This window comes from Chiloscyllium plagiosum, chromosome 26 (assembly GCF_004010195.1).
Source record: "Chiloscyllium plagiosum isolate BGI_BamShark_2017 chromosome 26, ASM401019v2, whole genome shotgun sequence".
Lineage (NCBI taxonomy): Eukaryota > Metazoa > Chordata > Chondrichthyes > Orectolobiformes > Hemiscylliidae > Chiloscyllium > Chiloscyllium plagiosum.
This window is the reverse complement of record NC_057735.1, coordinates 45977635-45991291: the sequence shown is the minus strand read 5'-3', so window position 1 is coordinate 45991291 and position 13657 is coordinate 45977635. Positions and strand designations below refer to the sequence as shown.

Genomic DNA, 13657 nt, shown 5'->3' with positions numbered 1-13657 from the left:
ACTGATTGTCAGTGCAAACTCCTTGCAGACCTGGGAGGTCGCTACCAAATTACTCCACTAACTGAGATGTATTGCAACCCAAATGGGAGCTCACAAAATGTCTTGTATACAAGTTTTCTTCAAGGGTCTTAATTTCCTGCTCTTGTTGGTCATCATTGATCAATTGGTGTTCAAGAAACAGTGAAACTATCAAACAGGTAATCTGTCAGTCCACCCTAGTCTTCACTTCTACTTAAGACTGGATCTTCACAAAAGTTAAGAATGCAGTCTCTCTCTAAAATGTTTGAAGCAAAAGATATACATGGCAACAGATTAGTTCTGGATTTCTCTTGTGAAGAGCTGGCATTGGCATGATATGACAAATGTTTTTCTTCTTAGTTACAAAAACTTCAGAGAGGACGGGAGCAGAAGAGTTTTGGAGATTGGCAGCCTACTAAATGTCTCCGAATATTCCTGTGCTGAGTTCAAATCAACAGGATTGACAATACAGGAAATCACCAATTTCATTGGTTAGAATGATGCCATTAATGGGGACTGTCTACAAAGTGCTGTCATCTGGTGTCACTGTTGGGGTCTGTGTACAAATTGTTGTCAACTGTTAGAAAGAGGGGTGGCTACAGGGGGCTCCTGCACTACCTGCCTTCCTCTATTCAGCCTGGCAGTCACTCATGCCCTTTCTGCCTATTCAGCCTTCACTTGAGTGTGACCACTTCATAGATATCACGCTCTATAACATACTCATTGCTGCTGATGCTCTAGAGGATTCACCCCAGCTTTGAAATGTATTTTTTAAAATAGGTTCTTTTTAAACTAGTGATTAAGAGTTAATTTTGGTGACATATAAGTGACATAAAATAAGCATAACGTATTTTTAAAAGGGGGAGTAACTAATGGACTTAAAGGAAATCATGGCAGCAGAGCTCACACTGGTCGTATGCTCCTCCTATACGATGTAGCAAATCATGGAAGCTTTGACTGTCCCTGATGATCACATGAGCAGGGTGTGTATCCAACTACAGCTACTGGTTAATCAAATTTCAAAGCTGAAGCTGTGGGTGAATTCTCTGTGGAGCATCCGCAGTAATGAGTATGTCCTGGGTATCACATTCTGAGAGGTAGTCACACTGCAAATGAAGGCTGAATAGGCAGAAAGGACATGGGCGACCACCACAGAACAGAGGAATGCTGGTAGTGCAGCAGTCCCCTGTAGCTACCCTCCTTTCTAAAAGGTATGTCATTTTGGAAGGAGGATCATAAAACATGGCTTCAGTTTTATGGCATCTACAAGATATTTTCTTCCTGCAATAAACTTTATAGAGTGCAATAACTTGGGTTTGCATGTGCATTCCCCTGAACTCTTTGCACATAAACCAAACAAATATAAATTCTGATAGTATCACTACGATTGCCATTCATAATTAATGTTATTTAACCCAAAATTAAACAATTTTGTATACTTCTGCCTGAGAGAGTTATTTGAAGTGTTACTCACATTTTAGTCGCTTCTTCATTTTTACTGATCTCTTCTTCTAATTTCATACTGAGACTCTCATTTTCAAACTGTTTGATGTATTAATTACTTGATTATTATTTAGCAATGTTTATTTGAATATAAGCACTTTAATTTATAATTCCAGTGTTCAGATTTTTTTTTTAAAAGTTACGTTTTACTAAAAGACGACAAGAAATCAAAGATTACATCTTGCACTCATCAGGACTAGGATGCAAGAAAAAGACTTCAATAAAAGGGCAACAATTTATACGCAAGAAAAAAGGATTCGAGTGTTTGCCATTCTTGATGTAGAGATGCAGTGTAAACAATAAACTATCGATCTTAGTTCTCAGACAATGGAAGTAGACTCTGATTGGTCAGGGTGAAGCAGAGATTGGCAGAATTCCATTACTTCCTTTTACTCAAATGAAAAAGATGCAATGTATTGACAAATTCCTTTTGCATGGATTCAGGGTACTGTCTGTTAACATATGTAGCTTCTGATATGTGCAAATGCATTGGCAACAAGCCCAACTAATAATCTTAAATTTGTATTAATACCACAGGACTTTGGTTAATGTACAGAAAAGGATCTCCTGCAAAACTGGCATCCTTTTTATTGCAAAAAAAGATCATGGAGATTGCCAACCTCTGCTACATTAACATGGTGAAATCCTAACTACAGTAATCAGATTCTACCTCTCTGATCTAAGAACTGACAGTGACAATTAATTGTTCCTGCTACACTTCCACACCAACCAATGATTGTCCAAACAATCAGTACACTCTTCTCATGCTATATAAATTCCTGTTTTTTTTTAAGTTTGTTTCTTGCATCCTACTTCTGATGAGTGCAAGATGAAGTTTCGACTTCCATCTCTTTTTAATAATATTTAATTTCTACCTTACCAAGCAATAATTTAAAAAGTTAAATGTACCTTTTCATATAGAAAACCTGTACACTTACTGCAGTGTTTGTAACTAGGTCAGCCAGGTGGACTTCATAGAAAATGAGTTCCCTGATTGGAGCTGTTAATCTGGTCAAATCAAGAAGCTAACAGCTGACTCTGAGGGAGCCAGGTCAGTGTCAAGGTCTCTCTACATGTAAATAAAGGGCGACTTGGTGATGGGCTACCGGCCTGTGTGGAGTTACCTCAGTGGCAACGAGAGAAAAGCACATTCCTGAACTACCTGAAGGAGGAGCAGCGCTTCGAAAGCTTGTGCTTCCAAATACACCTGTTGGACTGTAACCTGGTGTTGTGTGATTTTCAATTTTGTACATTCCTGAAGAAATTCATTCATAACAGACGTCTTTCAGTTGGGGTAAGCATTTCTGGCATCGTGCTATTATTTGGGAAGCTTAACTCTGAATCCTGCAGTAGAAAACTAGGCCCAGTATGTGGAAAAATTGCATTATTTTCTCCAGACAAATGAAAGACAACACGTAATTCTGCTGACACTGTGAACCTGCAGCTTTTTCATTTACTAGGAGCCTAACTTTCCCTGAGGTGCTAGATACAAATATCTTTCAAGAGTTGACAAATTTAGTTAAGGGACATTACAACCCTAAGCATCCTCTAATTCTGACACACTGTCGGTTTTACTCGGCAGTTTGAGAACCGGGAGATCCATATTGGGATTTTTGACTAGGTTAGATGACTGGCAGAGCATGTGGCTTTGATTTAACCCTTAATGAGATGCTGAAAGACCATTTGGTAAGTGGCAATAATGATGAAAGCATGCAAAGGTGCCTACTTGCTGAAGCCCTACTGGACTTCAACAGACACTGCAATTGCCATTATCATTGGAAAGTATAGCATGTGGAATAGAGGAGTTGTGAGGTATTCCAATGGAAGTGGACACCCTTGCCAGTTCACTGTGCCTGGGGAACACCACTTGCATGAAGCCAATTGCATTGCTTCAGTCAGGACATATCCTGAACAGAGGGATTCTACGTCAGCCCACAGCAAAACCTCAAAACAAGCCATTGCCACAGCCAAACGTGCCAGCAAGCTATTGTCGTGTTGCTGGTATACAGTCTAGAAACAGCAAAGGGTCCCACTGGACCTAAATTGAGTAAGAGAACTCCAGAAGAGTGCATATCCTGGAAAGTCCACCTACATCTGGTCTGGAACCATTAAATTGCTTAGTGACATCCAAATCAGAACCAATCAAAATAAACATCAGGTTTAATGGTCACCCAGTACTCAAGGAGGTCGAAACTGGTGCAGCCATCACAGTACCAGTCTTTATCAAAATTCACTCTGGACTCCAACTCTTAAAGTTTGTGCAAGACCTTGGCAAGACTGAGAATCTATACTAGAGAGCTTTTACAGATTAAAAATACAACTTACAACTAGCTGCTGGCTGATTCAATTACCACTGATTGTTGTTACAGACACAGGCCCAAACTTGATGGGGCAATATTAGTTAAGAAAGATTCACCTAAATTGGTTCAATATTTTTTTGACTAGAAAATGGCTTCCTGAATGAAGTCCTAATTAAATACCTGATCGTTTTTTAGGAAGGTCAAGGGACTATTAAAGGAGCCAAGGCCATCTTGCATGTTGACCATGAAGCATTTCCATGATTCTGCAAGGCCTGCCCAGTGTCATTTGTCTTACTGGCAAAAGTAAAGGCAGAAATCAGAAGACTGGAAAGTGAAGGAAAATCAAACCAGTCCAGTTTGAAGAATTGGCATCAGCAGCTGTACTGATTATGAAGCCCAACGGGACAGTTTGCCTTTGTAGGGAGTTTAAATAAACTGCAAACCGCTTCTTGCAGCTGAGTAAATACCCAATCCCTCTCTTAGAGGATTTATACATAGAACCTACATATAAGGAGTTACAGGGTATTCCAATGGAAGTGGACATCCTTTCTGATTTAGAATTCGATTGCTATTCCTTCAATGTTCATATACCAGATGTGCTTCTGCAGTTCAAGGTAGCAGCTCACCACCATTACCACCTCTGAAGGGCAATTAGGCCTAGGCAACAAACTCTGCTGTTGCCAGCAATGCTCACACATTGCTCACAAGGAATAACAATTCTAATAAACTTTACAGAAGCATACTCAAACAAAAACTATACGACATAAGACACAGACAATTACCATCCCATCAGTCTACTCTTGATCATCAGTAAAGTGATGGAAGGTGTCATCAACAGAGTTATCAAGCAGCACTTGCTGAGTAATAACCTTCTCACTGATGCTCACTTTGGTTCAAACATAGACAAAAGAGCTAAATTCCAGAGGTGTGGTGAGGATGACTGCCCTTGACATCAAGGCCACATTTGACTGAATGAGATGTCAAGGAGCTCTAACAGAATGGGAGCCAAAGCGAATCAGGAGGAAAACTTTCCAGTAGCCGGAGTCATACATGACACAAAGGATTGTTGTGGTTAGAGGTCAATCTTCTCAATTCTAGGACATCTCTGCAGCCATTCCTCAGGATCCTGTCCATGGCCCAATCATCTTTAGCTACTGCATCAACAACTTTCCCTCCATTATACAGTCAGAAGTGCGGGTGGTCACTGATGGCTGTACAACATTAAACACAGTCACAACTCTTCAGATACTGAAGCAGTCCATGCCCAAATGCAACATGATCTGGACAACATCCAGGTTTGGGCTGACAAGTGGCAAGTAACATTTGTGTCACGTAAGTGTCAAGCAATGACCATTTCAAACAAGAAAGATTTCCATGATATCACAATCATTGAATCCCACTGTCAAAATCCAGAGGATTACTATTTACCAGACATTGAACTTGACTGGTCGTTTAAATACAATGGCCACAAAAGTAGATCAGAGACGAGGAATCTTGCAGCAGTAGGTTACCACCTGACTCCCCAAAGCCTATTCCATCTACAAGGCACAAGTCAGCATTTTAAAAAGGAGAAAAGAGGTGGCAGAGGAGAGACATTTAAGGAAGGATTTTCAGAACTAATGGTCTAGTCAATTTATTTTTGGTCATTATTTGGCAGTACATGGATGCTGTTGTGAAGGACATCTTAAATCCCTTTGAGAAGATGATGAGCATGTTTTAACTGCTTGATCACATACCAGTTCATTTCAGAGGGTGGGGGATGGGGCAGATAGCTTTCATCAACAGAGCCTGCAGTGTCCCATATCATACTGTGTTTCACAGAACATTTCATGCTGCATAACTTGGATGTGCATAAACATCTGTCCCTTACTATTACTTGAGGACAAATGCTCAAGATCGAGCATGCTGAGCAAATTAAAGCTTAGTTGTCAAAACTGATCAGCACTTAGTTGAAAAAAATAACTGAGGAATTCTTGCTGCCAAATATTAATATTTATTTCTTTATTTTCTTCATGAGATATGGTTGCCACTGCCAAGGCCAGTCGATGTTGCTCATTCATAACTGTCTTTGAACTAAGTGGCTTCCTCAGCCATCTCAGAGAGCTGTTAAACTCTGTGGCTAAGTTGCAGAACAGAGGCAAGGAATTATGTCAACGGAAGTAACTCACTGACTCCCCGAAGCATGTTCACTAGTTACAGGACCCAAATCATGATGTGATAGAATACCTTCCATTGCTTGGATGACTGCAACTCTAACAACATAAAATGCTCAATACCATCCAGGACAAGGCAGCTCAATTGATGTAAATAATTCTAAATATTCACCCCCTCCACTACCAGCAGAGAGTGGCAACAGTATTTATGATCCATAAGATAGGGGCAGCAGGGTGGCTCAGTAGTTAGCACTGCTGCCTCACAGTGCCAGGGACCCGAGTTCAATTCCACTGTCAGGCAACTATCTGTGTTGAGGTTGCACGTTCTCACTGTGTCTGCATGGGCTTCATCTGGGTGCTCCGGGTTTTAGTCCGTAGTTAGGTGCATTACCCATGCTAAATTGTCCATAGTATCCAGGAATATACAGGCTAGGTCAATTAGCCATGGGAAATGCAGATTTCCAGCTAGGATGGGGATGGGTGTGGGTGGGATGTTTCTTGGAGGGTCGGTGTGGACTCAATGGGCTGAATGGCCTGCTTGCACACTATAGGGATTCTCTGAAAAGATACACTATAGCAACTCACCAATGCTCCTTCAACAGCATTTTCCAAGCCAGCAACTTACTTTAACAAGATGCATTAAGACATCAGGTGTATGGGAACAACACCATCTGCAAGCTGACCAAGTCACACAGCATTCTGGCATAGAAATATTTCACCATTCCTGCTTCATTGTTGAATCAATACCTTGGAACACTCTCCCTAACAGAATTAAGGGTGTACCTACACCACAAACACTGCAGTAAATCACTGAAGTGGCATTGCAACCACCCTCCCAAGGACAATTACAGGTTGACAATAAATGCCATGCCTCCCAGCAATGCCAATAGCCCATGAACAAATTAAAAAAGGCAGTGACACACAGTTGGGGAACTGAATACGGAGAAATAAATACAGGATATTGAGTTCAAAGTCAAACGAAGATTACATGTGAATATAAATCAGTGTTGCACTTTAAGGACAGGAAAGAAAATTGGAAGTGGCAGAGATTAAAGAATTTTTTTCTAAACATCAGGCAGAAGGGAGAAGCAGAAGAGCCACACAATCAGGGTTAGAAAAGCATAACATTGGCAGTAGACAGAACTCACCACCACCAACATAATTACACTCCTCTTTGGAGGGAAACAAATCAAGCTTGTTTTGTATAATAATCAGCATAATACTTCAGACTTGCCTGCTGTTCTTGTATTGCTTTACGTTGAACTTCAATAGTTTGTTTATTTTCTTGTAATTTCTTATCTTTTTGCCACAGTTCATTATCCATTGCTAATTTCCACTTCTTGATTTTCTCAGCTTCATGGAACAGTTTTGTGTACAACTGGCTTATATGTTCAGTGTTCTATTAAAAATTCATATAAGCATGTTAACAGACCGTGGGTGCCCTTATAAAAGCTACAGATATCATTCACTATCTCAGTAATTTAAACCAAATTTACCCAAATAGAAATCAAACCAAATTTCAGGAATCCACCGTTATTGCTAATATCAACGTTAACCAAGAATTTGAAGTTCAATAGAGCTTCAGAAAATTACTTAATAAATTGTTACAAAGTTCATCTTGTATTATGAATGCACTGTTATTTCAACACATAGCTGCATCATTTTATTACCTTCCATAATATTCAGTGGCAAGATAATTAATGAAGAACAAAATATAATGCTTATTCTCTTAGGAGTATTAAATTACAATTATTTACTGCCATGCTTCCCAAACTTCTTACCAGTGTGATTTCATTTTCATGCCTCAGACTTCATCTGATCTTGGCTGAACATCTGTGAGGTCTAAGTTGTTGAGCAGAGATTGGGCAGACCTTCAGGTTTTGAGCACTCTAATTTTGAGTATAACCAATAGCAAACCTTTCATTTTTAAGCAAGACCAAAATTTAGTTATTTCATAACTGTTGCTGTAAGATACAAAGTAATATAGTGTGATTAGTTAAAAAACAGAGAAACAAAGAATTCATTTTCAGACGGTTCATCACTATACTAGGTAACATCTTCAGTGAACCTCTGATGATAGCACTGCTGATATTTCCTGCTTTCTATTTATATGTTTGGGAATTTTTTGGGTTGGTGATGTCATTTCCTGTGGTGGTGTCATTTCCTGTTCTTTTTCTCAGGGGTGGTAAATTGGGTCCAAGTCAATGTGTTTGTTGATAGAGTTCCGGTTGGAATGCCATGCTTCTAGGAATTCTCATGCTTGAATCTGTTTGGCTTATCCTCGGATGGATGTGTTGTCCCAGTCAACGGAGTGTCCTTCTTTATCTGTATGTAAGGATACCAATAAGAGGGGATCATGTCATTTTGTGGCTAGTTGATGTTAATGTATCCTGATGGCTAGTTTTCTAGCTGTTTGTCCAATGTAGTGTTTGTTACAGTTCTTGCACGGTATTTTGTAAATGACATTAGTTTTGCTTGTCTGTATAGGTTCTTTCAAGTTCATTAGCTGCTGTTTTAGTGTGTTGGTGGGTTTGTGGGCTACCGTGATGCCAAGGGGACTGAGTAGTCTGGCAGTCATTTCCGAGATGTCTTTGATGTAGGGGAGAGTGGCTAGGGTTTCTGGACGTGTTTTGTCTGCTTGTTTGGGTTTGTTGCTGAGAAATCAATGGACTGTATTCATTGGGTACCCATTTTTTGAATACACTGTATAGGTGATTTTCCTCTGATCTGCATAGTTCCTGCGTTGCAATGTGTGGTGGCTCATTGAAATAATGTTCTGATGCAGCATCGTTTGTGGATATTGGGATGATTGCTTCTGTAGTTCAATATTTGGTCCGTATGTTGTGTTTTGAAGTTCTCCATTGGCAGTTTGCTCTACTGTGACATCTAGGAATGGCAGTTTGTTGTTGTTTTCCTCCTCGAGTGAATTTTATGCCAGTAAGGGTATTATTGATTGTCTTGAAGGTTTCCTCTAATTTGTTTCATTTAGTAATGACAAAGATGTCATCCACATAGCAGACCCAAAGTTTGGGTTGGATGGTTAGCAGAACTGTTGGTTCGAGTTTTTGTATTACTGCCTCTGCTAAAAACCCTGATAGCTTAGAGATCCCATGGGTGTTCCGTTGGTTTGTCTGTAGGTTTTGTTGTTGAAGACGAAGTGGATGGTAAGGCATAGGTCCACTAGCTTGACGATACTGTCCTTGCTGATGAAGTTGGTGGTGTCTGGTGTATGTGTCTTTGGGTCTTCTAATAGTGTAGTCAGTGTTTCCTTGGCCAGCTGATATTGATTGATATGAACAGGGCTGTTACACCAAAGAAGAACATTATTTCATCCTCTATCTTAGTGTCTTTGATGGTCCTCAGGAATTATTGGGTGGAGTGAATGGAGTTGCGTGAGTCTTCTACTACGTGTTTTAGTCTTTGGTGTAGCTCCTTGGCCAATCCGTAAGGTGGTGTTCCAAGTAGCGAGGCTATGGGTCTGAGGAGGGCTCCTGGTTTGTGAATTTTGGGTAATCCGTAGAAGCGTGGTATGTTGGATCCATCTGGTTTCATTTTTTGGAAGTCGGTCTTATTTATTTCTCCAGATATCTGAAATTCTTTTGAGTAGGGCTATCACCACTTGTTCGTTTTTTCAATGTAGCAAACTATCAGACAGGTAGTCGCACCAAATTGTTATCCGATATGCAGACAAAGGACGCTTGACAGTCATTTTAAATCAAAGAGTCTACATTGAAAAAGCGAATGCACTACTTGCAGTTACCAACACTTACCAACAAGTGACGATTGACCCGACCCCACAATTAGAGAACCGAATCACAGCCCGACTCAAAAACCTTCAGAAATCTGGAGAAATAAATAAGACCGACTTCCAAAAAATGAAACCAGACGGACCCAACACACCACGCTTCTACGGATTACCCAAAATTCACAAACCAGGAACCCTCTTCACACCCATAGTCTCCCTACCTGGAACACCATCTTACAGATTGGCCAAGGAACTACACTAAAGACTAAAACACTTAGTAGAAGACTCACACCATTCCATCCAATAATTCCTGAGGACCAAAGACACTAAGATAGAAGAGGATAAAATAATGGTCTCCTTTGACACAATAGCCCTGTTCACATCAATCTGGCCAAGAAAACACTGACTACATTATTAGAAGACCCAAAGACACATACATCAGACACCACCAACTTCATTAGCAAGGACAGTATCGTCAAGCTAGTGGACTTATGCCTCACCACCCACTTCATCTTCAACAACAAAACCTACAGAGAAACCAATGGAACACCCATGGGATCTCTAAGATATCAGGGTTCTTAGCAGAGGCAGTAATGCAGAGACTCAAACAAACAGTTCTGCCAACCATCCTACACAAACTTTGGGTCCGCTACGTGGATGACACCTTTGTCATCACTAAACGAAACAAATTAGAGGAAACCTTCAAGATCATCAATAATATCCTTACTGGCATAAAATTCACTAAAGAGGAGGAAAACAACAAACTGCCATTCCTAGATGTCACAGTAGAGCGAACAGCCAATGGAGAGCTTCAAACCAGCGTCTACAGAAAAACAACACATACGGACCAAATATTGAACTACAGAAGCAATCATCCCACCATCCACACACGATGCTGCATCAGAACATTATTTCAATGAGCCACCACACACTGCAGCACAGAGGAACTATGCAGAGCAGAGGAAAATCACCTATACAGTGTATTCAAAAAGAATGGGTACCCAATGAATACAGTCCACCGATTTCTCAGCAACAAACCACCCAAACAAGCAGACAAAACACGTCCACTCGCCACTCTCCCCTACATCAAAGACATCTTGGAAATGACTACCAGACTACACAGACCCCTTGGCATCATGATAGCCCACAAACCCACCAACACACTAAAATAGCAGATAATGAACTTGAAAGACCCAATACAGACAATAAGCAAAACTTACGTCATTTATAAAATACGTGCAAGAACTGTAACAAACACTACATTGGACAAACAGGCAGAAAAATAGTCCCCAGGGTACATGAACATCAACTAGCCACAAAACGACATGACCCTCCCTCACTTAGTATCCTTACATACAGAAAAGAAAGGACTCCATTTTGACTCGGTCAACATATCCATCCTGGGACAAGCCAAACAGAGACATGCATGAGATTTCCTAGAAGCATGGCATTCCAACCAGAACTCTATCAACAAACACATTGATTTGGACCCCACCCCCTGAGAAAAAGAACAGGAAATGACATCGCCAACCCAAAGAAACCCAAACATATAAATAGAAAACAGGAAACATCAGCAGTGCTACGTCCGGAGGCGTACTGAAGATGTTACCTACTATGCTGACGAAACATTTGAAAATGAACCTTCCAGCTCAGCAAGCAAACCTTCATCCAGAACCTCAATCTGAGCTACAAATTTTCTCAAACCTCACTGAGAGAAACAGAGATTAGGAGTAGATAGAGATAAAAGTTATAAACATATAAGGCAGCAATCCATTATCATTGCAGGAGTGTTATTATAACATACAGTATTGCCATTAAACTATTGTGACAACACTTGATCAAATATCATCTTTTGTACTTTGACCATGGAAGTTTATGAAGTATCTACTTATCATAGAAGCTGTGCATATTCACCTGAATGGTTTTAAGGATTGAGAAAAAAAAACTTAATGGACAGTTTGTATTCCTTGATCGAGAAATGATCCAATTAATATATTTAAAATGATTAAGAGATTGGATATGAGATACGGAGGAACAATCACGGTGATCTAGAATAACAAGCCATTAGAATTAACACCTAGACCAACCACTTAGAAATAAAATCAGCAAGTACACAAAAGTTAGAATAGTGCTTCCCAAATTTCTTTCTGGTGTGATATCACTTTCATGCCTCTGACTTCATCTGACCTTGGGTGAAAATCTGTGGGGATCCAAGTTGTTGAGCAGGGATTGAGCAGACCTTCAGCTTTTGAGCAGAGTGGGCTTCAGTCGTTGCAGCAAAGGTGAAAGATGTTGAATATGTCCCCCAACTCTACCCATCTTCCCCTCCTTTCATCAAACTCTACTCCATCCTCTTGTTCCTCCATCAATCCCTCCATCTCTTCTCCCTTTACCAACTCCTCCTCCCTCTCCTTCATCAACCACCTCCCTGGATCCTTCCTTTCTCCAATCCCAGAACTGATGAGGATTTACCAGAATCAAAGTGTTAACTCTGCATTCTCCCCATAGATGCTGCCAGATCTGCTGAGTTTCTTCAGCATTTTTTCTTGTTTCAGATATCCAGCATCTGCAATTATTTGTTTTATTTTAGAAAGATTTTTATTATGTTTGGATATTAAGGGATATGTGACAAGTGCAATGATTCTAGAGATCTCTGTAAAATACTGAGAACATTCAAGCACTTTTGTGATCTCGCTATTTAGACACTAACTTTAAAAATGATGGGCACTGTTTATACGACACTGAAATTTTTGCACGATGTACTGGTGATGATGGGTGACAAACTTACATGGAAAGATTTACCTCAAGCTATATAGTCATGTTCTACTATACTTCCTTGATTACTTAATTTTGTCAAATTTTTTTCTGCCTGACCGGAGTACAACAGTAAACTTTTGCATGCTAAGCAAGAATATAAATGTACATATCTTCTCACTACTGGGTTGTGAGCATTCTTTGTGAAATCTAATCAAGTTAAGTTCATTTCCATAATACGATTTATTCAGTTTTTTGTGACAGCGTTTCTACTGTGCTTTTTTTTAATAACTGAATTTAGGTATACTGAATTTTATACTATGTTCTGTGTAAGATAGTAATTTACAGGCCCGCAAATGATAATGGATCAATCTGCCTTATATATTTATAACTTTTATCTCTACCTATGCATAATCTTTGTATTTTAAATATTCATACTATTATACTTTGTAACTTACAGCAATTGTTGTGAAATAAACTAAATTTTGGTCTTGCTTAAAATGAAAGCTTTGCTGTTGGTTAAATTCAAGTATGGAATGCTCAAAAGCTAAAAGGAGTCTACACAAGCTATATTATTTCATGGTTACTTGATTGAATCAAGACTGTTACATCGTCCTAAGCTGAGCAGCCCTATTAAAACCCAAACAGAACATCAGTGAGCAGGTTATTCATTAGGACACATGATAGCACTGCTCTTCCTTCACTTTCAGAGTAGATGCATAGGGCATTAATTTGCCAGATTCTATTAGCATGGGTAGAGGATTAGGATTTGGGATAAGGGGCATTTTCAGACGGCAAACTCTACCAGTAGAAACCAGAAGGTTTAGTGCTGGAGCACAATTATTTACCACATTGGCTAATGATTTGGATGAGAAATATGAATGTAACACAGTCAAATTTGCAGATGACAAAAATAGATGAGAAGTCAAGTGATGAGGTTGATACATAGTCTGCAGAGGGATATAGACAGATTGAGTGAGTGGGCAAAGATTTGGTAGATGGAATATAATGAGGAAATGTGAGGCTTGCAGGAAGAATATACAAGCTGAATATTATTCAAAAGGATAAACTGGCAGAAAGATACAGCATAAAGAGATTTATAACTTCTTACATACAAATCACAAAAAGCCAACATAGAAGTTTAGCACATAATATGAAAGCAAATGGAATTAGAAGGGATTCAA

At 39.6% G+C, this 13657-nt stretch overlaps 1 protein-coding gene across 1 annotated transcript in view; it reads right to left on the bottom strand.

Moving 5' to 3' along the window:
- The window catches only part of sycp1 (synaptonemal complex protein 1), a 374769-nt gene that overhangs the window by 339460 nt on the left and 21652 nt on the right, over positions 1 to 13657 (bottom strand). The window contains exons 2-3 of the mRNA XM_043716250.1: positions 7209 to 7373; positions 1493 to 1560 (exon numbers count right to left, since the gene is read on the bottom strand). Coding sequence (XP_043572185.1) covers positions 1493 to 1560; positions 7209 to 7373 — 233 coding nt within the window. The remainder of the gene's footprint in view (positions 1 to 1492; positions 1561 to 7208; positions 7374 to 13657) is intronic.